The sequence below is a fragment of the Periophthalmus magnuspinnatus genome, chromosome 20 (genome assembly GCF_009829125.3).
Source record: "Periophthalmus magnuspinnatus isolate fPerMag1 chromosome 20, fPerMag1.2.pri, whole genome shotgun sequence".
Taxonomy (NCBI): domain Eukaryota; kingdom Metazoa; phylum Chordata; class Actinopteri; order Gobiiformes; family Gobiidae; genus Periophthalmus; species Periophthalmus magnuspinnatus.
This window is the reverse complement of record NC_047145.1, coordinates 14064254-14089950: the sequence shown is the minus strand read 5'-3', so window position 1 is coordinate 14089950 and position 25697 is coordinate 14064254. Positions and strand designations below refer to the sequence as shown.

The 25697-nt window shown below is 42.0% G+C and overlaps 2 protein-coding genes across 5 annotated transcripts in view; both read right to left on the bottom strand.

Annotated features, from left to right (window-relative positions):
• The window catches only part of cacnb2a (calcium channel, voltage-dependent, beta 2a), a 47239-nt gene extending 30770 nt beyond the window's left edge, over nt 1-16469 (bottom strand). For 2 of the 4 annotated variants that reach the window (XM_033985660.2, XM_033985666.2), the window contains exons 1-2: nt 16152-16469; nt 15684-15776 (exon numbers count right to left, since the gene is read on the bottom strand). In XM_033985660.2, coding sequence (XP_033841551.1) covers nt 15684-15776; nt 16152-16181 — 123 coding nt within the window. In that variant the 5' untranslated portion in view covers nt 16182-16469. Of the gene's footprint in view, nt 1-6914; nt 7407-15683; nt 15777-16151 lie in introns of those variants that run through there. The other 2 variants (XM_055230074.1, XM_033985663.2) reach the window with 2 other exon arrangements.
• Nucleotides 16470-17475: 1006 nt separating this feature from the next.
• LOC117388710 (zinc transporter ZIP12-like) lies at nt 17476-25483 on the bottom strand. Its single transcript, XM_033986296.2, has 13 exons — nt 25295-25483; nt 24417-24680; nt 22909-23229; nt 22636-22843; nt 21732-21901; nt 21487-21658; nt 20994-21166; nt 20784-20936; nt 20578-20652; nt 20141-20213; nt 19186-19344; nt 18475-18662; nt 17476-18231 (listed from the first exon to the last, which is right to left on the bottom strand). Exons 2-13 carry the CDS (start codon nt 24648-24650, stop codon nt 18103-18105), a joined length of 2055 nt encoding a protein of 684 aa, XP_033842187.1. The 5' UTR covers nt 24651-24680; nt 25295-25483; the 3' UTR covers nt 17476-18102.
• Nucleotides 25484-25697: the final 214 nt, after the last annotated feature.

The following is a 25697-nucleotide window of genomic DNA, read 5'->3' as shown; positions in this document are numbered from 1 at the left end:
CTGAACAGACGGGACGGCGAGGTCCCTCTCCTCCGTGGGAAAGAGAGGGGGTTGATATCCCAGCGATGCCTCGAAGGGGGACATACCAGTGGCGGAACTCACGAGGGAGTTGTGAGCGTACTCTATCCAGGGTAGGTGAGTACTCCAGGTCGCGGGGTTGGCGGAGGCTGTGCACCGTAGGGCCGACTCCAGGTCTTGGTTGGCCCGCTCCGTCTGCCCATTAGATTGTGGATGGAACCCGGACGTGAGGCTAACCGTGGCCCCCAAACTGTCGCAGAAAGACCGCCATACCTGAGAGGTGAATTGGGTCCCTCTGTCGGACACGATGTCCACCGGGATGCCGTGGAGTCGGAAGACATGACTGGTCAGCTGGTCGGCAGTTTCTTTGGCTGTGGGGAGCTTAGGCAGGGCAACGAAATGGGCGGCCTTGGAGAAGCGGTCCACAATGGTGAGAACCACCGTGTTCCCCTGGGAAGGGGGAAGGCCCGTCACGAAGTCCAAGGCGATGTGGGACCAAGGGCGACGAGGAACTGGGAGAGGATGCAAGAGACCAGAAGGGGGTGAGTGGGAGGCCTTGGCCCGAGCACATACCTGGCAGGCGGCGACATAAGCCCGGGTGTCTGTGTCCATCGTGGGCCACCAGAAGCGTCTCCTGAGGAGGGAGAGAGAGCGACCGGCACCAGGATGGCAGGCGAAACGGGAGGCATGGACCCACTGGAGCACCTGAGACCGGACAGAATCGGGAACAAACAGTTTATCTGGAGGGCCGTTACCTGGGTCGGGGTCGTTGGTCTGGGCCTCTCGGACGGTGTCCTCGATATCCCAATGGACCGCGGCCACCACACACGAGGAGGGGATAATTGTTTCTGCGGTGACCGGGCTATCCTCCAGGGCGAACTGGCGGGAGAGGGCATCTGGTTTGACGTTCCGAGATCCGGGGCGGTAGGTGAGGAGAAAGTTGAAGCGGCTGAAGAAGAGGGACCAACGAGCTTGACGGGGATTGAGGCGCCTGGCGGACTGGATGTACTCCAAGTTTTTATGGTCGGTCCAGACGATGAATGGTTGCTCCGCCCCTTCGAGCCAGTGGCGCCACTCCTCCAAGGCCAGCTTTACGGCAAGGAGCTCCCGATCCCCCACATCATAATTGACCTCGGCCGAGGACAATCGCCGGGAAAAGAAGGCGCAGGGACAGAGGCGGTTGTGGGGGTCGAACCTCTGCGAAAGCACGGCCCCCACTCCCGAGTCGGAGGCGTCGACCTCCACGATGAATTGCCGTGAAGGGTCGGGCTGGTGCAGGATGGGAGCGGAGGTAAATAGTCTCTTAAGCTTCTCGAAGGCTGTCTGCGCCTCAGGAGACCAGGCAAACGGCAAAGCAGGAGAGGTGAGTTTAGTTAAGGGCGAGATAACCCTACTAAAATCCCGGATGAAACGTCTATAAAAATTGGCAAAGCCGATAAATCTCTGGAGCTGTCTCCGGCTGGTAGGAACGGGCCACTCAGTGACAGCCTGGATCTTTTCAGGGTCAGCTCTTACTTGGCCCCGCCCCACAATGAAGCCCAAAAAGCTGACCTCCTCTGCGTGAAACTCGCATTTCTCAGCTTTCACGAACAGTTTATTCTCGAGGAGGCGCTGGAGAACCTGGCGAACGTGCTGATGATGCTCCTGGGGGGACCGCGAGAAAATCAAGATGTCATCCAAGTAAACAAAGACGAATCGGTTAAGGAAATCACGGAGCACATCGTTGATGAGGGCTTGGAATACGGCAGGGGCGTTGGTGAGACCGAAGGGCATAACCAAGTATTCGAAATGTCCCAGGGGTGTCTTGAAGGCCGTCTTCCATTCGTCTCCCTCCCTGATGCGCACCAGGTGGTACGCATTCCGCAAATCCAACTTTGAGAAGATGGTCGCACCGTGGAGGGGCGTAAATGCCGAGTCCAGTAAGGGAAGCGGGTATTTATTCTTTACGGTTATATTGTTCAGACCCCGGTAATCAATGCAAGGCCGCAGGGATTTGTCCTTCTTAGCCACAAAGAAGAACCCCGCTCCCACGGGTGAAGTGGACGGGCGGATGATTCCGGCAGCCAGGGACCCACGGATATAGTCCTCCATTGACTCGCGTTCAGGTTTAGACAGGTTATATAGCCTGCTAGATGGTAGTGGGGCACCCGGCAGGAGGTCAATGGCGCAGTCATATGGACGGTGGGGCGGTAAAGAGAGGGCCTTGCTCTTGCTAAAAACCTCCCCCAGGTCGTGATATTCAGCAGGCACCGAGGACAGATTGGGGGTGTCTGGGGACGGATCAGCGACAGGAACGGACCTCCCGGCCGGAGGGAGGGCGGACCGAAGGCACTTGGCGTGGCAATCGGGACTCCAGCCCGAAACTCCGCCCCTGGCCCAATCGAAAACAGGGTTGTGGGCGCGTAGCCAGGGGTAACCAAGGACCAGAGGAGAAGCGGAGGAGGACAGGACATGAAACTGACGGTTCTCTTGGTGGTTGCCGGACAGAATCACGGTGACAGGTTCTGTGATGTGAGTGATGTGCCCCAGAAAACGTCCATTGAGCCCCTGGGCATTTAAGGGGCGTTCGAGGGGCTCCAGGTAGACCCCGAGCTGCTCCGCGACTTGGGCATCAATAAAGTCCCTCTCAGCCCCGGAGTCGATAAGGGCGGAAACGCATAAGGTCTCTGTGCGAACGCACAGGGTGGCGCTGAGCCGCAGTCTATTAGAAGAGTCCAGGATGTGTTGCTCGCCCACCAGTACTCCCAGTGCTACTGGTGGGCCCCCCCTTTTGGCCGAACTGGGCAAGTGACCACATAATGTCCGCGCTCACCGCAGTAGAGGCAAGCCCCGGCCAGACGACGCCTCCGTTGACGCTCCTCGGTCGACACAAGGGTCCTGTCGAGTTGCATGGGCTCATCCGGCGGGGGCGGGGCAGCGCGTGGCTCCGGCGGGACCGGTGACCGGCGTCTCTCTCGGCGACGAGCCCGTAGGCGGTTGTCTATACGGTGAGTGAGGGAGATGAGGGTCCGCAGGTCGGGGGGTTCGTCCCGGGAAACCAATTCATCTTTCAAAGTCTCGTTCAGGCCCCGCACAAACACAGCCCGCAGCGCGCTGTCCGTCCAGTCCAGCTCCGCCGCATGTGTCCAGAATTCAATGGAATAATCCGCTACCGTCCTGGAGCCCTGGCTGAGAGTCAATAACCGGGAGGCAGCATTGTCCTGGTAGTGCGGGTGGTCAAACACCAGCTTAAACGTGGACACAAATTCATTAAAATCCAGGCTATCCACAGACGTCTTCATTAGGCGCGCCTCTGCCCACTGGAGAGCTCTGCCCCGGAGTAATCCACATATATATCGGATCTTGGTGGCCCCCGAGCTGAAACGAGAAGGGCATTGCTGGAACATGAACTCGCACTGGAACAGGAATCCGCGACAGAGGTGAGGTTGTCCAGCATACGGCTCCGGATCCGTACCTCTCGGCTCCGGGAGGCATGGTGGCGCTCCAGCTGCAGCAGGCGGGGTGACGAGGAGCGCGGCCACCTGGTGGTTAAGCTGTGCCACCTGCTGGGACAATGTCTGATTTAGCTCCAATAGAGTTCGAATGGATTGTTCGTGCTGACCCAGCACCGCCTCGGGGTGAGAGTGCGTGAGGCGGCGCATCTGGTCCGGATCTGAGCCTGCTTGGTCCATAGTGGCCAGACCGTTCTGTCGTAACGGTGCGGATAGGACCAAAGGATGCAGACCAGAGCAGTTTTAACAGTGTTTATTTACAGCGGTGAAAATGCAGTCTTTAAACAGGTCACAAGAGCAGGTACAGGAACCGGGGAGCGGGAGACGGGTCAGGCGGGTGCGGTGCAGGTAGAGGCGGGCAGGACAGGACCAGGACGGGGATAGAAGCAGGTGCGGTACCAGGGCAGGCGGATCAGACGAAGACCAGAGCGGGGAGCGGGTGACAAACCAGAGACCAGGACCGGACAGGAGACGAGACGAGCAGGAGACGAGACGAGCAGGAGACGAGACGAGCAGGAGACGAGACGAGCAGGAGACAAGACGAGCTGGAAGCGATACCGGGACTGGAACGTGGCGGCAGGAGCTGGGCGAGTAGAGGCAGGAATCTGGAGGGTGCATAAATCCAAATGAGCATTTGCCGGAAAGTACCATATAACAAAGCTTAGCAAGAAACATTCACGTTTTACACGCGGACGGTCTGGCACCGAGTGTAGACTGCCAAGCCTTCTTGTACTCAGCAGCAGGTGGTGGTGATTAGGCTGATGCACCCCAGGTGTGCACGGGAGGAGTCAGGCACTCCACCCAGCTCCAGACACGCAGGTAGGGGAGGGGGAGAGAGCACGGGAGGACAGGGAAACTGACATCATGACACCCTGCTCCTTTCTGCTCTGTGCTGGCCCGACATTCTTCCCTGGGCGGGATTCCCAAAGCCTGGAAAAGTGGGAATTCCAGATTGATTGTAGAGATTATAACTATAAAGCAGACACAAGCAGACAAAATGAGCTTACACAAAGCCAATGCTTTTCTGGGAATCATTACACTCTTTATTATGAGCCATTATTTCATTTTTACTTTGTGCAACGTAAGAGAAAAAGACAAAAGAGAAGTATAGTTGTACTTTTTGGGGCAATATTTCTGTTAGTCATGTTGGCAGTAGCAAACTTGCCTCACAGATAGAAGTTACATGGTTTAAGTTGTAGCAGAGTTACAATAACTGAGAGAACTGGAAGCTACGGTTTATCAAAAGTATAGACAATTAGATACTAATCTATATTAAAATTAGTGTCAAAGTAAAATTTGGGTCATCAATACCAAAGTATCAATACCAAACAAGTCACATTTACAGAATAGAAATAAACCTTTCCTGAATAGCTTTAGATCTTGAGCTGTATCAGAACAAGTATAAGAGCACATAGAACAGTAGATCACACAGCCCATGGACCAATATGGAACCTACCTGTATGACTGAGGGATTACACAGGTATAACACCACATTGTAATACAGTACAACAATTTAATTTAATACTGAAAATGACAATAAAGAGTGTGTTTTTATTAATGTGGTATTGGAATTGGTATTTAGTCTATTCTTTACTACTGAAAGTGTGAGATTTTTGTTTTGTGACAACACAAGTCACAGAGGCCCATTGAATCCAGATTGATGTGATATTTTCTGTCTAGTCCACAAATTTTCCAGGTGTGTGTCTTCTCTGGACTCCAGCCTCAGAGAGCTTCCTCAGATTCCTCTGCTCTGGCTACTGCTTCATCAAGGCACTGCCAAAGGAGAGCCAGACTGCAAACCAGGGACCAGCAGGACCTTCTGTGTCCAATTAGCCTGTGCCTTTCCATGAGAGCGTCCAGCCTTCTCCGGCCTGTCACACTCACTCCCATTCAGAAGAGTTTCCGTGCTCCACATACCATCCAGGGCCCAGTTGTGTTCTGGCCCATTTCAGACGTATAACAGCGGTTTGGAGCACTGTATTGGAAACATGTGAGGTCAGATTCATTCATATAAAGAGTGGTGCAGCATAGGACTGTCGAAAGTGTTGAAAATCAGATACTAATGAATACTAAAACTAATATCAAAACAAGAGCAAGTAACACACTATTTGTTTGTGTTAAAAATATATATTCTATTACTAAAAAAGTATAATCTGTTGTGGTCATAATTGGTATCAAGTATTGAGTCAATTCCTTAGTATCAAAAACTAGTTTGAAATTTTAGGATTGTGGCGATACTAATACAGAATGGCAGCTGGGGTCTGCCATGACAGGCCTCACGCATGCAAAACCATCATATTCATCTCATTGTAGGCTGCAATTAAAACCATCCATATCTTACCTGAGCTGGTCTGATTCATATGAGTACTCCTTATGCAAAAGGCTTATGTGTTCCAGTGGTACAACAGCTGGCCCTGCGCTAATCCACTCATCAGTTAAATTAAAGCGTACTTGATTGTAAACTAAATAATGACTGGTACCATGGCTCTGAGTGGCTGGAGTGACAGTGACTCTTCAGTATCAAGGACAAAGGTGAAGCCCAGCTGGCAGTGGACCCTGCAATCCCTGCATGTTCAGAGGTGACTACCACACACTGATCACGTGTCTAATAACACCATTAACTGAAGGAATATTCCTAAATACTAAAAACTGGAGTTACTAAAAAACAAAAAAACAAAAAAACAGTAATACTATTAACTACAACTATACAATTGTAAATAATGACCACCTCAACACAAAGCTAAAACTTATATTCAGACATCTATCTCACAATCAGTTATTAATTCAACTCAGAGCCAAAGACTAGATCAAAGTATCTCTCTGAAAAAAGGTTTCATCTCCCTGGGAATGATTATCTATACATGTCTCAATATTAAGTCATTATTTACTGTATGTGACTGAACTCCAGCCAAGTCTAAGTGGAATATGGCCATCTAGTGGTAGAATGGACAAATTAAAGATCCCACTGTAATGCCCTGGACTGGACAGACTGACATTTTCTATGCTGTTAAATTTTGCTCCATTGCAGTCCAAACTCAATCTACTGCCATCAAGATAAAGAGCATGGAACATTCATCACATCTGATCAATATTCATTAAAACCATACATTCTTATGAACAAAACACATTTACACATTTAACTGTCAACTGCACGTCTGCTTTCAAGGTGAACATCTGCAAACTGAACTATGACAAGTACCCAAAGTGCGTAATGAAATGACAAAATAAATCTTATTGAGTCTAGGCACAGTAACGTCTACTGGCAACCGGACAGGAGAGATGTCTAGCAGTCTGCATAGCATGTGAAAGCTAGAGAGGCATTTCCAGTGATGTTATGGGCTATTCAGGAGAAATAACCATACTGAAATATTATAAAGTTTGACCCTAGAGATAAGCAATACTCACATATGGAAGCTGTGCTCTGCGGCGATGGCCCAGCCCACAGCACGGCATGAAGGGGACCCAGGAGGCAGCTGCAGTAGCATCCACTCAGCCTCGATCCATAGCCCTCCCAAAATATGCAGTAACCAGGGTGGAACTTACTCGACTATTTAGAAAAAGCTTAGTAACAGGAACTTATAGGAACTCAGTGAAAGGTACCCCCGCCTCCTCTACGTCTTCTGCCCATGTCTAGCTTGAGTCTTTGCTGGCTGGTTCTTCCTCTTCTTTGCAGTAATCTGAAGCAGCCCTCATTGGCATGGGGCTGCCAAATCCTCTGCAGTATTTCTGAGAGGTTACAGGCACATCCAGTGTCTGGTATAGTCACAGTCGTACACACACAAGTTGTTCCTCTGAGTAGGGAGGAAGAGGAGGAGGAAGAGTGGCGGTGTGTCCTTTATTGACCGCTGTCCGAGGATCCTTAATGAAGAGTACACCGCCTCAGTGTTCCCCTCTACTACCACATCATCTGACCAAAAGCTTCCTCTCCTGGACTTTTTCTGCTTTAATGTCTCCACTCCGGACTCCTCCCTATTGGCTTTTATTTATTCATGCTTTTCCCCTGTTTTCAGCTCTCTAATCTAATGGTTAGAGATGAGCCTGCAAGGATTGTATTGAGAATTAGGGATGCACTGATCCAATATTAGTATCAAATATATATTAAAAAAAAATAATAATAAATAATAATAATAATATTTATCCCCAAGGGGAAATTCAGATTGTAGATCTCTTCAAATCTTCATCTGACATAAGCCTCCTTGTTGTCTAGTCTTATGGCAGTCAGGAAGAAGGAGTTCTTGTGACATTCTGTCCTGGACCTCACTGATCTCAGATGTTGTTCAGTGTAGCATCCATCCTGTTGAACGTCCATTGCGCCACTGCCTCAACCAGAGTCTGGTAACTACTATGAGTTTTTCTAGTCTCATAGGAGCTTAAGATCTCTTTTTCTGAGACTGCCTCCCCAACAAACTGCACAAACTGCAGCATAAAAAACAGCCATTACCACCTGAGAAAACATATGCAGCAGTTTAATGCTTACATTAAATGATTTTATATACCGTATATATATATATATATATATATATATATATATATATATATATATATATATATATATATATATACACACACACACACACACACACACACCCACACACCCACACACACACAAAAAACACATAATATAATATTTGCACTTTAATTTATACAAAGTTGTTCAGTAGTTATTTGAGAGATAAATAACAGCTACATAACACATCTGGATCAGTTCTGTTTTTTTATTTTTGTTTAAAGGACTTAAATGTTGTTTTCTGTATCTGCACTGGTATCAGTTCATATCAGGTATCGGCAGATGCTTAAAGCTGTAGAATTATAATCTGTATCAGAACCGAAAAAGCTGGATCGTGCATCGTTGGTGAGAATCACATATGGGTTTGGTGTAGAGGGACATACACTTTCAGTTCATAGTTCATGCAGTACAGAGTGGCCCTCTCCCCATGTGGTACTTAGGTGAGAAAGACAGCGCTGTGTCAACGAATACAACAAAACATGTATGTTTTTAAACTGCCTCACATTGTGTGACATAAACATGGCTTTGAACAATAACACAATTTTATATTATTAAAATAATTTACTATTAAAAGCTGCATAATGAAATGCCTGTGTCTTATGGAGCACAATCACAGAACTCTGACAGTCTTTTAACTGTAAAATCTCTTCTCACATGGTCCATTTCTAGTTATATGTTAGTCATTATCCTTACAGTTAGTTAGTTAGCATAAACAATTGTTTTATTCTCTGTGTGGCCAGCTTTAATCTTAGCGCATCTATACGATATTTCCAGTTATGGCAGAGGTCAACAAAACTGCAGCACTACAGTTTGTCACTGCTAAAGCTTCTCTCCTTATGGGAATATTTCACCAACCAACTCAAATGTCCCTGAAGTGATGGAGTGCCATCATTAACCATAGAGCTGTGCACCTGACAGAGAGAATCCTATTATTCAGCTGTGAACGTTTCTATCCATCACAAGACCCTTAAGGAAAGATCATTACTCAGCCTCATGAGGAACACTGCAGGGAAGACATCAACCGCTCACATTGTCAGAAGCACTTTGTCTTCTGAGAGAAGAAACATCTCACTTAAACATCTACAGGAGACACAAGACTTCCACTTGTTATTGAGTCAAAACACAAGGACATGACGAAGGATCTTTATCATGCATTCACTATATGTAGAACACAAAATGGTACAAAATAATACATCAGATGCATAGTAATGTATATAGCCATACCTGGCTTACTATAGCCACCAAACATCCAAACAAAGTTTCCCAAAGACCCACAAAACTCTAGTAAGGATTTTTTAATGGACAGTTATCGGCTGCATGCTGTATCAAATATAGTATATTTGTTTACTTCCACACTGACAGCATGGACATAGTGGTCTGCGTCTGATGTCACCCTCCACAGGGTGCATCAGGTACTATTTATAAGGAAAATATTGCCACTTCTTGCCAACTCAGAGGCATTTAACCCTTGAAGATACTATGTTTTACTTTATGTACATAGATATTATTGGGTGGGGGAGGGTTTTCTGTCTGTGTCTGTCTGTGTTTGTCAAAGTGTGTCTGTCTGTGCACATTTTGATCCATGCCCTCTCCCTCCCCTCATTTCTTATCTCAATGAAATGATATAATCATTTCAGAAATGTGGTTACACAGCAATATATACTGCATGCTGAAATAAAAATCTATGTTTATAGAAATGTCAAAGGATCTCAAGGAGGTGGTGTAACAGCATATGTCTCTAAAATCTTAAATGTGAACATCTCACTCCAACTGTAGAGACTGTTAATTTTGAATCACTATTTGTAAAAAAAAGAAAACATTCATGACAACAAAAATATATTTATTACCAATATATACAGACCACCATCTGCTGCATTCAATCTGATGAAATGTTTCAGTGAAATGGTAGTTCGGGAATTTTAATAGCAACTGGCTTCATCACTCACCTAATGACAGAAATCTGGTCGCAAGTGTCAACCTCACTCAGTTAATAAAAGAACCAACCAGAGTAGACACCGTTCCGCATCTCTGCTGGATTGGACATTTTTTACAATGCAGACAGAATCACCCCATCTGGTGTACTGTCCAACAACCTTAGTGACCACTCAATAGTTTTCTATGTGTGGAAAATTAGAACACCCAAATTTCCACCCAAATACATACAAATCTGACAAAGTAAAAACATAAATATTATTGTTAACGATGATGCTATTTCAGATCCTCTGATGATCACACTTTTCTAATTAGCAGTGCACAGCAATGTGATTATTCAGCTTCCTCCTCATGCTCATTAAACTGAAACATCTTTTTTCTTTTACTAGAATTCAAACATCTGATGTACATCAAGCTATTTCTGAACTTAAAAGTGGTAGTGCTGGCCAAGAAGATTTAGAAGTCAAATTTCTTAAGCTTGGCTCTAGTATACTTATAAATCCATTATCTGATATGTCTTTAGATACAAGCACCGTGTAAAACAGCAAGAGTAACTCAGATAGTCAAGGGAGGATATAACACTGATTTAAGCAATTGCCAGCCAATTTCTATCATCTGCACAGTTGCAAAAATATTTGAAAAAATATCTCAACCAATTTAGGATCTTATCTCCTTATCAGTCAGGGTCCTATTGTGATTACTCTACCACAACAGCTTTAGTAAATTTTAACAACAATGTTCTCTTCCTTTGACCAAAACCAGTATACAGGGGCTATATTTCTTGACCTTTCAGAGCCTTTTGATCTGGTAGCCCACAACTACTGCTGGACAAACTCACAACATAGGTCTCAATAGCAATGCTCTTTTATGGTTCGATACTTACCTCCATAACAGACAACAGTTTGTTGTATTCAAAGTAGCACAATCTAGTCAATGCATTATGGAAAAAGGTGCCCCACAGGGTTTTACTCTTGGTCCCTTGTTATGTTCTGTTTTTATTAACTATCTCTCTCATGTGTGTAGAAACTGTCAAGTTCATATATATGCAGATAATACTGTTCTCTATTTGTCAGGCTTTAACTTATCTCAGCTTCAAAACAAACCAGATAGACTCCAGTTCAGTCCAAAACTGGCTTAGAATTAACTTCCAAAAACTTAATATGTAAAACATCTTTGTGTATGCATTTGGCATACGCTCCAATCGTCATTTATTCCAATCTGCTGATGTACTCATTTATTTTGACAACACCCCAAATACTAAGGAAATGTCTGTTAAATACATCTTGGAATGTGGCTGGATTCAGAATTTAATTTCAAATCTGGTGCTGATTATATAATAAAACAAACATATTCCTGTTTAATACCCCTGCACAGATCTGCAAACTGCTTCATGCAAGATAAGATAATCTCCTCCATCTTATCCTACCTATCATCGACTACTTTGACATAGTTTATCACAACAGTTTATCCATCATACCTGAAATGTTTTCTTGCCCAGTCTACTACAATGTATTCTCTTGGACACTTAGCATTAGCATCTCAGCATTTTATGAGCAACAAATAATGGCACACAAGTGTGAAGTAGAAGGAAATATTTTACAAGATTTCCAAATTTTAAAAAAATAAAAAACTTAAAAGGGCAGCATGCAAAAGTATTCAGTCCCATTTTTCTTGAATGCAACCAATTGCTTTTAGAAGTTGCCTGATGAGTTTGGAAAGATTGATTGTTGAACTAATGACTAAAAAGAGTCCATCTATGTGTAATCTTGTCTCAGTATAAATGCAGCTGTGCTGTGAAGGCCACAGAAGGTTGTTAAGAGAGTTTTGGGGAGAAAACCACAAAATGAAGTCAAAGGAGCACCAACCAGGTCAGAGAAAAGTTGTGGTGAAGTTTAAAGCGGGGCTTGGATCTAAAAAGATTTCCCAAGTGGTGAACATCTCAAGGAGCATTGTTCAAACCAAAAAATTCAAAAAATTCAAACTTCAAATGGAAATGGAAAGAGTATGGCACAACTGCAAAGTGCAAACCTACTCAGACATGGCTGTCCTCCAAAACTTACAGAACGAACAAGAAGAGCACTCGTCAGAGATGCAAGAGGCCCATGGTGACTCTGGAAGAGCAGCAGAGATCCACAGCTCAGGTGAGGAGATCTGTTCACAGGACAACTATTAGTCGTGCACTACACAAATCTGGTCTTTATGGAATAGTGGCAAGAAGAAAGCCATTGTTGAAAACCATCCATAAGAAATCTATTTAAATTTACAGTTCGCTAGAAGTTATTTGGGGGACATTGCAAACGTGTGGCAAAAGGTACTTTGGTCTGACAAGACCAAAATCAAACTTTTTAGCCTAAAAGCAAAACGCTATGTGTGGAGGAAAACTAGCATTGCACATTACTCTGAATGAACTTCCCACAGTCAAACACGGTGGTGGCAGCATCATGCTGTGGGAGTGCCACTTTTCTTCAGCTGGAACAGGGAAGCTGGTCAGACTTGATGCGAAGATGGATGGAGCTAAATACAGGGCAATCTTAGAAGAAAACCTGTTGGGGTCTGCAAAAGACTTGAGCAGGACAACGATCCTAAACATACAGCCAAAGCGACAATGGGCAAATGGGAAAAAATTTCAGTCTGTAGGTGTGCAAAGCTGGTGGAGACATATCCCAAACGACTTGCAGCTGTTAACTTAGGGGGGCTGAATAAATTTGAAAAAGTGGGGATGAATACTTTTGGGATGTGAGCAAAATTGTTATCAAAATGCATACGGCCTATTTGGATTGACTAGTATTTTTTTTTTACATTTATTAAAATAATAATTGATGAATAACTGTTGATAATGATTTGTATGGAAACATTATTTTGGAACACTTACTTATACTAAGGAGCATAAGTTGCATATGAGGCAAAGCCACTGCATTTACATCTCCCCTTATGTGAACACATGCATACAAGGGCTACACATTGTACATGCTGTAAACATAGCCACTAGATGGCAACAAAGACTAAAACTACAGCCAGACTCTCTTGAATCTTATGTACAGGCTACAACTCTGCACTTTGGTATGTGCTCAAATATGAGCCACAACCCACTGGAAAACCCTGGCATACATGTTTGGAGTTCACACAAAGGTCTTGTGGGTAACTACAAATGTACAGTGGCTTGGACACAGTGCGACTCCGGCTCTAACCGCAACATGTCACTGGTCTGAGCTACATCAGATACATGCCCAGATCTGATATCTTTAATGAGCTCTTTGTGTCAACCCTCTTCTCCACTAACTAAAGAAAAAATAATTAGAGGGACCATGAGAAGGAAAATGTCTGCAATCAAGTGGAGAATTAGAGCGGGTTTCCTTCCACTCACCGCACCCTCCAGGACTTCAATCACACAAGACATTCTCACCAGCTCAATGCACGACTTCGACATGTTATATAATACAATAGAAAGATAAAGTATGGACAATTTAACAGACTGAAGAAGGCAAGTGGGAGTGCAATCATTTACATCTAAATAACAAATGTGGGAGGCAGTGAAGAACTGGGCCAATGTGTGGTTAAAATAACTTCTTCCACCTAAAATTTACTTTTGTTCATCTAAAACTACAGTGGTTACATGACTATTGCTATAAATGTACTGTAATATTGGCTACTTTTACTACTATTAAAACTACTGTTACAAGTAGCAGAATAACCTAGTATAATATATTTACACCTAGGTCTTGTGTACAAGACTTACTTTCTTCATGTGTTTGCTCTATTCTGTTCACTCACTATGAAGCTCTGTCTTTCTTAATTCTGTTTTTAGCAATGCACTATATTAAGAAGTATATTATTATTCACAGTCATGGGGGCTTGGATGGTTTCCCAGGATGCACCAGACACAGGACAGACTCTTGCAGTCTGGACGGGTCTAAAGACCATCACTCTTTTTTACACTTAGGGGATGAGAAATATCAACATTTAGAGAAACAAAGCCAGAGGTTACAGCTGCCAGTAATTACATCTGCAAATCTAAGCATCGTTTCAGCTTGGTCTAAAATACAGACTTTCTAGGCTTTCATAATTTAGGAAGGAAGTAATTTGATGGCTGGGTTCTTACATTTAGCTGATGCTGAAGGAAGTGATCTATGATAATATCTGTATAAAGCAACACAACTTTATGTTTTGTTGCAGTCGAAATGTTCCCTTAGAAACATTTATTGGAGCTGCTATGATTTTTTTCACGCTACATTGTTGTAAGGTCTCCATTTTACATGATTTTAAAACCATGCTGATTCACTATAATGCACTCATGTCAATATGTAGTTATGTAGTATCCAGAGATGGAAGTACTGAATTACATTTACTCAATAACATTTACTAAAACAACTTTCCACAATAGTCATTCAAAATCATACTTAGTCCTAGTAGAGTATTATATTTTACAGTGAAACAGTACTTGTACCTGAGTAAAAGTTTTAGTCATTCTTCCCACTGTGAGTCTAAGAGTCGAAAGCCTAAAAATGTACCGATGCAGATATTTCAAGGCAGTTATTGTACAAATTGGGGGAATTTGTTGCAGAAAATTGCACATTTTAATAACTAAATATTATAAAAGAAACGCTTCACCTGGTCATGTTTTTTCTTCTATCAGTAAAACAAGCTTCAGTGCTCCCATGGCAGCGCAGTTTATCCTCCCCCATACACTTTCTCAGGCCACAGCTCCCAGTAACATGCCAGCCTACACACTCTGCCCTTTGCCTTCTCCTCCTATGAACCACCGCAACTCTTCTTCCAGGATTGAGATACACAGAGGAAACATATTTAATTTTTTTTTTTTTTTTAAAAGCCATTTAATCTAAACAGCATGCTTTGCAACCTGAGTAAGTTAACTGAGTACATTAATAGATCTGTAAAGGGAGGCCAGACAAAAAGGAAAAGCAAACATGCAAAGATGTTTTTAACAACACCTTAAAAGTGTCACTCCATGAAGAATGAGATCAGACTTAGATAAATAATAAGCAGGGTTAGTTCTGCGTCAGAGTTTCCCTGCTTTGTATTACCTAAGCTATTTAAAACGCTGGGCTTACAGGAGATGACAGCCTCTGTGACTTACGGAATTTGGGGAAGTGATGGACTAAATTTAAGCGATAATACAATTGTAAACAGCGTCATTAAATAAACACAGAAGTTACTGGAAAGGACTATTTTCTGCTACTTTCTGGCACATATCTAACCAAGATATTTAACTGTTCTCAACACATTACAAACACATTTCCTATTTGTTTTGTTCTCCACTTCAAAGTTCTGATTTCCATTTTGCTAAACTTTGATAAACCCGACTGTGGGAACGCACATAGACTCCCAAGGGTCCTCGACATGTGGCTGTAAATTCATGCTGTTTTGGACAAACTTAAAACAGGAAAAGTTACTAGTTTAGCCTTGAGAATACACACACAGGAGAGATGCTCTGATCCACTCCAGCACTTGTGCCTCAGTGCCAAAGACAAGATCTGTGCCTCCTCCTAAAAAGGCAGAAACATTTAGGAAGGGTTGAGATCCTTCTGCAGGTTGGCTCAACAAAGAACAGATGCTGCAAATCCTCTAAGCTCTCTCCAACCAAAAAAGCTTTAACATTTTGTCCCCGGAAATGTTTACAATCTCCTCCCTGATGGATGATGATGACCAAAACCGGCCTCTTGCGCCATATACTAAGCGTTATATGAAGAAGTAGCCTGCCAGTTATAAGTCCTTACCTGGCGAACAAGACTGTTGGTGGTTGTATCAGAGGAAGTGCTGCCATCTGAACCTTTAAATCGACACTTTCTCCGTGCTCCATTGCCTTGGGTCTGTAATGGTCAAAACAATTATGTCATAAGCTACTCATACACATTAAAGGTTACACAGCAATAACATATAATAATATATAAATAAATAAATACATAATAAAGAAATACTTTATAATAACATAGTAATGAAAGTGCTATTTTTTTTTGTTTTTTTTTTTTCAATTGTACAATTATGCATAAAGATTTTTTTTAATGACTCGTCAAAAGTTACCAAGTTAATAAAAAATCTTACAACCAATCAGCATCAAGAACTGAGCAGACGAGCCAAATCAGCGTTAGCATGCTAATTACATCTATGAAACTAACGTTTGAACAATTTATGTCGCGAATAAAGCGTGTTGCTTATTAATATCATAAAGTTTATTAAGGGCTTACGTGAAACAGCGCCTGGTCCACAGAGTCCATGTGTTTGTCCAAAGCTGGTGCTAACTCGTCTCACCGTTGGATGGAAGCGAACACGTGTGCCATGCTGTTTCTCATCCTCATCTTAGTTTCGCTAATTAAAATCTTAACTTTATTTTTTCTTTGATGCCTGAACCTGCCTCTCTGCTGATCTCTCCAAACTTCCTCCAGTACGGGACAGGAAAGCTGAGGAGCCGGTGCGTAAAGATGCAGTTTTGTGGTGAGGTATGATGATGTTGATGTGGAGCTTCAAGTATAGTATCACTGAGCATCAGCAGCCACTTGAGCTGTGCGCTCTGCCCTCCTACCCACATTCGCCCCCAGTAAACGCCAACACGCTCATTATATCATGATATGTCTAACATATTAGCTGCATTCTCAGGGCGATTGCTTGATAACACATTTATTTGTATAATATTCAACAAATTTTAAATTTTATAGACAACGACAACTTCAACACGAAACTGAAGCCCAGTTATTAACAGACCTATTTGGTTTTGCTCCCATTTTGAACAATAATGTCAAAGAATATTAGTATTTCTATTTAGAATAAGTATAAACCATATAGGCTTTGGCAGCAATATGTGTTTTTATGACTTTAGAAAGCGGTAATACAACTTTTTTTATTCCATTTTAGTTTTTATGATGGTTTATTGCTTACTGCCCTCTTGTGGTTGTATTATAAATGACAACTTGTTAGGTTGCTATAGCAACTTTAAAGCGCCATTATCAGAATAAAGGGACAACAACATAATATAAATTGTTATAAGTATTTATATAAATATAAGTATTTATATTTCACTGCCTAAATGTAGTTATTCTTGCCTATAATATATTTTACATTCTTAGGGCCTGTTAGATCAAATTAATCAATAAGCAAGCACTTAGTAACAATAGCACACTCTTGTGTAGCTGGTATTTTTGTGTTCTGGTCCTAACTCAGATCTCTGATCATTCTCTGCTGAGCTATTCTTCACCCCACGGCAGTCCAGATAAGATGCTCTTCCTTCCTCTACTCTGGAAACAGGTTTCACAAGCCGCATATTTGATGCAAAATAGCAGGTGTTAAAATGAAGAGACAAGCAAATCAGAGCTGTTTGGGAAATGCTTTGCATCCTCTGATACTGTGAAAATTAATACATTTTGCTGAAATAAGCAAAAAATCAGCCAACTTCCTGCTATTGTTTGAACCTTTCCCTGGAAGTAAACGTGTCAGCTTTTTTCGGTTATGATTGTCAATAGCTTATCTCTTTTCAGTTTTGACATGGATCAAATAATGATACAATAAGCTTTGACTAAAATGAACCATGTTTTTCATTTTATTTTATTACAGCTATAATTTCATCTTCACACACTGAAAGTAATAGTCTGTATTGTGTTGTTCCTCTGTCAGTGGGCCTGCTCTGGCCAGCAGAGAGTGTGTGGGCAGTGGCTGCTGAGCCTCAGTCTTGCACAGTGAGCATTAGTCATCCAGGTTGGTGGATGAACACAACAGCCCAGGTGGGTGGAAGTGCCCTCATATTGGATCACACAGAGGGCCAAAACAAATAACAATGATACAGAGGTGAGAAACTGCCAAGAAGAAACATCTTACATAAAAAATGTTTAAAGCAGCTTATACCAAACAAAGCTTCTGATAAGGCCATTAAAATTGGACTATTACCAATTAAACAGGACAGTATTATTGATATCATTGCTATTATCTGAACAAATTATATCTTATACTACACACACTCACTTTCCACAGAAAACTCTATGTGTCTATTTGGTATGACATATCATGAGTATAAAATACAATATATAAAAAGATACAATTTACATGCTTCTGTGATTTCTAAAAACATGAGCTTATTTAAATTTGATTTCACTTTACTTGCATAACAGGGACTTATGGTGATAAATATGTTATATGAAAGTATATTGTTTACAGTCTGAGTTCATGTTCAAAGAGGGCCAGCAGTAAGAGGCAAGCCCAGCCCATCAGGAGTCCAAGGTTCTGCAGAAAAAACATGAGGCAGGGCCGAGTGGTCTTCACACGACTCATCTCCGGGAGCTGGGCAAAACAAATAACAACAAATTAGATATAGTTAATATAAAAGTGTCATGAAACAGTAATTGCAAACCTGTTATTTGTTCATTCCACATTTTATGTTAGAAATATATCCTTTGTATGGGCACTTGAGTATGATTATTGTGATAACCATTTATACTTGAAGCTGGGTTATTTAAGTAGCAAGAGACTAAAACATCCAGTGATGTGAGTAGAAAATAGACCTGATCAGATTGTATTTCTTACCATTTCTACCAGGGAGAGGTAGAGGAAGATCCCGGCTGTCACACTGAAGATCCACTGCTGCACCTGGGCCTCTGCAGACACAAACAGACCAATGTAGAGGCCCATGAAGGCAGTGAGGGCGCTCAGGAAGTTCATGAGCACGGCAGTCTTCACAGGTAGGCCTGAGTTCAGCAGCACCGCAAAGTCTCCTGGAAACGTGTACAAACGTGTTATAAGATAAGTCCAAAGCTTTGTTTTTTTTTTTTAATCTAAATGTACATTTTTTTATCTAATTGTACTGGAGTAGTATTAGATATATTAATGGTAGGGTTATAAGTAGTTTCAGAAGAAGGGAAGAAGGGATGCACCTATACTGGTTTGGGTATCAGTTCTGATCAAGAAAAAAGTGCTTAGTTGGAAAATGGTTGCTGAATGTTAGCTCAGGAGGGCTTCAGTTGATATCAGGTATCAGAAACCGAAAAATTATGCATATCATTGCATCTCATCATAGAAGTACAGCATTGGTTGTAATAGTAGTAGTCTAATTTTTGTTGTTTTAGAACTATAACATTATTTTTTTCAAGTTAAGCTTTCACTAGTTTGATGTTAATGTACAGTAGATGTCCTACTGTAATACTAGAACTTAACACTAGATTATAGGGCACTATTATTTCACAGATATAGTAGATCTTCTTGACTACTTATATGGAGTATTTTTGCCATTTTGCTCACCCATCTCATGTGGTATCTCATGGCAAAGGATTGCCACTGTGGTCGCCATTCCAGTCTCTGCCGATGAAGAGAAGGCAGCCCCAATAACAAGGCCATCGGCAAAGTTATGAAGGCTGTCTCCCACAATTACCATCACAGCCAGTAGAGGAACTCCTTGTCCTGAGAACACAAAGGGAGTCTGTGCTCAAGTCCAGAGTGTGGGCACCAATTAGGAAGAACCCACACACAATCAAAACTTCAGTGATGAGTCTGGTCCATATGTGCAAAAACTATACATACAAACTACACATGTGTATATAAGTAAAAATCACGCTTAAGCTACAGACAACTGGCACAGTTTCAATTTAGAAAAGTTCCTAAGTCCCACTAGAAAAAAAAGTATACCCAGTGGTGGAATGTAATGAAGTAAAAGTAGTACTGTACTTAAGTACAAATTTTAGGTATCTGTAATTTACTTAAGTTTAATGTGGATACTTTTTACTTTTACTTCACTACATTTGAGAGCAGGCATTGGTACTTTTTACTCCACTGCATTTTTGAACAAGACTGAAAAGTAAAAAATACTTTTTATTATTGTTTGAGACCTGCTGAAAAGGCAGACAGGTTTATTTTAAACATGTTCATAATTTGAGCAAACAAAAATATACAAATAATAAAAATAGCCAGAAAAAAAAAAGATTCAGTTGTTTCTGTAGAACAAAATTAAAATCACTACAGCTGAAGCTTTATTAGATCTCAAAATCTGCCAAAATATTTTTACTTTTTATTCTTTAAGTACATTTTTAAATGGGTACTTTAATACTTTGACTTAATTACATTTTTTCACGTGATATTTTTACTTGAATATTTCTCTGCCTTGGTATCTCTACTTTTACTAAGTAACAAAATTGAGTACTTCTTCCACCACTGTGTATACCACATGTGGCATCTATACCATAGTTTGAGAACCACTCACTTTGTTTTGGATGGCTTCTCATGTTTGTGTGCTCCGGGGACATTTCTGCACAATCCAATTCATCCACAGGGCCCTGCAAGACAATATTATAAAAACACAGAATCATACATACCAATGAATACACCCAGCTAAGTATTTATGGGCTGCTCTTCTGCTTGGGTTGGACATTTGCCATTATGTACAAAATGTGCTCAAGTGCCAGCATCATTTGCCGCAAGCAAAGAGCACTTTCTGAATGATGCAGTACTTTTCCAACAGCCTACATGCTCTGTTCTGTACCACCTCCTACACCAATGATCATTCCCTGTTATGTAAGAGATATTATTATTATTCAATTTCAACTTTATTTCAATTAAAACAACAAACTATGTTTGTATCACTAAACTAGCTAACCACTTGTTTGCATGTAGGTCAACACAAGTCTTGGAGAGACTCACCAACTGTATAGTGGAGATGGACTTGCCCCTCTGAGACTGACCATTGCAGTTGAGCTCCAAAGGAAGTCCATGACTCTGCTCCAGAAAAAGTAAAATATTCAGGTAAGGAGCTTTGAAAATAAACTGTAAAAAAATGCTGACATTAAAATGACTTAACTAAAGAAAAAAATATGAAGTGTTACTTACATGTATGAAGTGTTACTTACATGTGCATGAGATGGAACCACAAATGCAAATATCTTTTCAAGAAGGAAAAAAGCATAGATTCCAGCTATCATGCCCAAAAGTTTCCAAAGATGGTCCTTTCCTTCAGCAAAATGTTCTTTTTTAATGTGATCGTGTTCGTGAAGACCTAGGATCTGTAGAAGTCATGTTAGTACACAAGCTTGATGAATAGACATATTATTTTCTTACACCTGTGGGATGAGGTGAAGCAGTGCATCCCCAGACAGGGTCCCCACCGCCAGGCCCACAAACAGCTGGAGGATCAGGGTGTATGTCTCCTGGCAGGAGTGGAAGAAAATCAGGCAGGTGCCAAGCATAGAGCCAAGAGTGATGAGCAAGACTGCAATTGTACTGTAGCCATACTCTGCAGAGAAGACAAATACATGATAAGATATTTTAATGTGGTACTGCTGTTTGCATGAATTGCAAACAGCAGTACCACATTACCTCAATATTATGCTGTATATGGCAGTGCAAATACATTTACTTGTGTTTATCAGTCCACCAAGAAAAAGCTATTTACAGCCAAGATGACAAATTTTAACTTGACTTTGTATTGTATACTTGTGTTGAATAATAGTTGAACAGAACAGAATATGTAATTATTGCATAACAAAGTACACACTCATATCACAATCTCATGGGCGAAGTAGCAGGGAATCATAATGAGTTAAAATGTCTCACTCTCCAAAGCAGTGGGCTGAGGTCCTCTTGTGTTTGACTCTGTAGACTCACAAGCATTGCCTAGCAACTGCTGAATGATGGCAGGGCAAATTTGTCTGAAGTGGTCCTTGGAAATTGGCAAATAAGGATCCAGAGCAAAAATATCCACCAACTGATTGGCAGAAAAACAGACCTGAGACAAAGCAACAATATTGTTATAGGTAAGGGCATATACAAGTATGTGCAAAGTCTCCCCAAAGTCCCACCTGGGCCCAATCACTGGTAGTTGCTTTATTCTCCTCGTCACAGACACCCTCTCCGAACTGATGCTCTTTATCTTTTTGTGTATTTCTAGTGATGCTCCGCCTCTTTCTGCTATGATGGTGTGCCATATCTTCATGGCCCACTCCCAACTGATGAAGCAATTCTTCTAAATCTAAACAGAACAAAACGTCAGTAAGGAGACATATCATAGTAAAATACACTGCCTGGGTAAAAAAAAGTCGCCACTTGAATTTGACAAAGCAAACAGGTACAAGCCTCCCACAGTTGGTCAAGTCTAGGTTCAGCAACAGTCTGTGCTCAAAGAATGAGTTCAGCTGACACCTGAATATACTGAATGAACAGGTTATTCCATCAATGGATTTTTTCTTCCCTGATGGCATGGGCATATTCCAAGATGACGATGCCAGGATTCAGCATGAGATGTCATTTTCACACATGGACTGGCCCCCACAGAGTCCAGACCTTAACCCCATTGAGAATCTTTGGGATGTGCTGGAGAAGGCTTTGTGCAGCGGTCAGACTCCACCATCATCAATGCAAGATCTTGGTGAAAAATGTATGCAACACTGGATTAAAATAAATCTTTTGACATTGCAGAAACGTATCAAAAAAATTCCACCTCGAATCCGTGCCGTAATCATAGTTAAAGGCGGTCCAACGAAATAGTGTGTGACTTTTTTTTTGGTGCCGACTTTTTTTTTTTGGCCAGTGTATATACATTATTTTACACCCTGCTTACTTAATTCTACCATTACTTAAAACATGTAATTTAGGTTTTATGAGTACTATGGGGTAACTTAGTTATGTTTATGACACAGAGACCTTTTAAATCTTTGCTTGGGAATTAATTTACAACTGTTTTTTGCTGCTAGCTGTTAAACTCACCAAATAGCTGGAGATTTCTCGAGCAGTTTAAGGATTCAAAGATGTAGTCTGTGAAGAAAGTTGGAGAGGGGAGATTTCTTTGTTGGAAACAGTGTCCCAGGAGCATGTGACTGATGATGGCTGCAGACAGTTTAGGCACAGTGGACATGTCAGCACCAGGATCTTCTCCAACATCAATTTTCCTGAGAAGATGAGCTGCATCAACACACTAAAGAAGCGCATAGGTAAGCAACTGCTAGCATACAGGCAGATCCAATTGCATACATTTCTTACTTGCATATCAGATTCTTGGTGCACTGGATGGTAATGTCTGTTGATAAGCTGTAGAACGCTTCCAGTTTCATTGAATGATAAAAAAAGATTGTCCTCTGCGGGGTGCAGGTTAGCAAGGGCCAACAAATAAAACTGATAATTCTCAGAAGATGATGAAAGAGAGGAGGATGTGAGAGAGGAAGCCATATTTGGCATGCACAAGTCTTGCAAGTTAATGATATAGTAAAGCAACACCGTAGAAATCTTCTGATAGTCCTCTTCAGTGAGGAGGGGGCTTCTGTTATTGTCCAGGACAGAGAGAACTGTGTCTGGAGTCAGGCACTACAATGACAAAAATGCAGAGGAATGATCATGAAATAAAGACAGAATTTTTGCTTATGGTTTAAAACTGACAATAAAAATCCTAACAATTATGATGAATAGCGAGTATAAGGGTTGGGACAAGAAATCAGGTCACAGGATCTTGTGATGGAAATTCATGTGCATTCATGTTGTGAAGAAAATATTCTTATATGTCTCATATGTCTTTGTGTAAATGCATTTGATCTGTGTCTCTGTCAGAGACCCAGACCAGACATTAACATGTGATTAACACATGACAGATGTGAACAAATGTGACCCTGCTTTTGTAATGTATGATGTTTCTCATTCTGGTATAATTACTCAGACCTCTGAGACTCTGAGAGAGACTCTTAGAGAGACTTTGAGAGACTCTGAGAGAGACTCTGGGAGGGACTGTGGAGAGACTTGCTTGGGACGCTGTGGCCAGGGCATGCATAGGCCCTGCTCTATCTATTGTAACAAAGAATAAACCTTTTTGTATTTCATAACATATCAGGTGTGTAATTGGATTATTATTCATCAAAATAGATATAATTTCCACAACAATCTCATAAGATAAAAGTGTCTAAAATCCTTTACGTTTAAAAATGTTGGTATATTTTTCATTTGGATAGGTTGATACTGTTGTTGTGATTGCCAAAGGGCTCTAAGAACTGAATGCCCATATGTGGTCATGAGGGGTCAGCTTGATAAAGGGTCCACTTTCTGTATGTACTATGTTGTGTGTCAGAAAAAAATGCCTGTTATTGTGGTACTGTGGTGGAGCTGGACACTAGCCCAATTAGACCCACACTCTAAAATAAAAAGGACTACTCCATCTTGGTGTTTAGATTCATGGACAGCAAGTGGAAAGTTTGAGAGTAAATATACAGTATAATTCCATTGTTCGACCACCTGCGCCTGCGTCACACTCTTCTGGAAAGTAGCTCTAAACTCCTCTGCTGTAGATGCCTAAAGCTACTCAGCGTGAATGCCCCATGGAGCCAAATACTTAAGCCCTCATGTTCACCCACATTCCTGTTATAACAAGCACATTTTCCTGAAATAAGCAGGCTAGTATACAAATTGTAACGTACATACTAAGTTAATTGCTTACAAATGTAAGTGTTTTTTCTTAAGGGGCTCAGAAGAGTGATAGGATCTCGTAGCTGATCTTGTGGTCTCACCTTTCCACAGATGTCGTGTGAGGTGTCAAACTGCTCCTCACAATGCACCGCTTGCAGCACTCTGTTGATCAGGAGTCCAATATGGCATCTCTGGAGTCTGGGCTGGCCCTCTGCCCCCTGCACACCCAGAGCCTGCAGCACATCCTCAAGGTACCTGTGCTCATGGCCTCCAGTCTCCACAGCACTTATCAGTAGCAGCACCAGCAGCAGGGAAGAGCTGGACCTCCGGTGCATGTTAACTGCCCTTTTCCTCCTATTTGCTTTCTTGAAGATTGAAAATAGTATAAGTAAATGCATGAAGAAGCTGTGGAGATGTGTTCTCTGAGGGAGCATGTAGGAATAGGCCCGCCTGGTTCACTACAGCACCGGGGGCTGGACACAACCCTCCAGCTCAAACTACCCTTAACATGCCGAATGGGCGGCCTGAGCCTGGGCCCCTCACACAACAAAAGGATTAGTGCAGCAAAGTGGGAGAGGGCAGGGGCATGCAGCAAGATAAGGGCATGATTGGGGAGTGAAATAATTAGAATTGAAGAACTGCTGTTCCAATGAGACCAATTGCTACTGTTGGCTGTTCAAATTATATATTTAAAAATGAAAACTAATATTAAAACAAGCTTCATGTTTCCTTGGCGTCAGGCGTTTGGACTATAGTCATTTTAATGTAGATAAAACATTTAATGCTTTTTATTCTAAGTGAGTCATCAAAGATCAGATGCACAAAGTAGCAAATTCCTCCATCCGCCCACATTGTTAGCCCTTCAGGTCAACCTAACCGATACATCATAGCTGCACAAACATGTTTCATATTCTCAATGCTACACGATACATGAGCGACGTCAATAAGCCAATAAGACTGTAAAGAGGCTAATATCTACCTGCAGTGTTGTCTCCTGTGCTCGCACCGGGTTGCCTGGTCACAATGATTATCCAGGAGCTGTTTTGGGCAGAACTCCTGTGTTTTGGTTAAGACCCTCTTATGGCAAGTAAGAAATGAGTAAGCTCCTGAAGGATTAGCAGCGACAGCCTCAGAGGGCTGCGGTTACCATGGAGAATTCTGCCTCATTTTCAACAATGATGTGATGAGAGGCGGGGGGCATCTACTGCTGGAGGTGACTAATAATTGTAGTTACTGTAAAAAATAATATGTATATTTTGTTTTTATAATCGATCATTTATAGAGAAATCTTTAAAGGCAACATATGCAGTATTCCTTCACAGTATGTTTATATTCTAACACATAAAACACATGAAATAACAAAAATAGTACATTAAAACATT

Excerpts from the sequence above, each read along its gene's own strand:
- LOC117388710 (XM_033986296.2), bottom strand. The coding sequence starts at position 24,650 with ATGCACCGGAGGTCCAGCTCTTCCCTGCTGCTGGTGCTGCTACTGATA. Across the intron at positions 23,230-24,416 it reads CACACGACATCTGTGGAAAG|TGCCTGACTCCAGACACAGT; the intron begins GTGAGACCACAA and ends TTGTCATTGTAG. Across the intron at positions 20,214-20,577 it reads CCATCTCCACTATACAGTTG|GGCCCTGTGGATGAATTGGA; the intron begins GTGAGTCTCTCC and ends ATTGTCTTGCAG.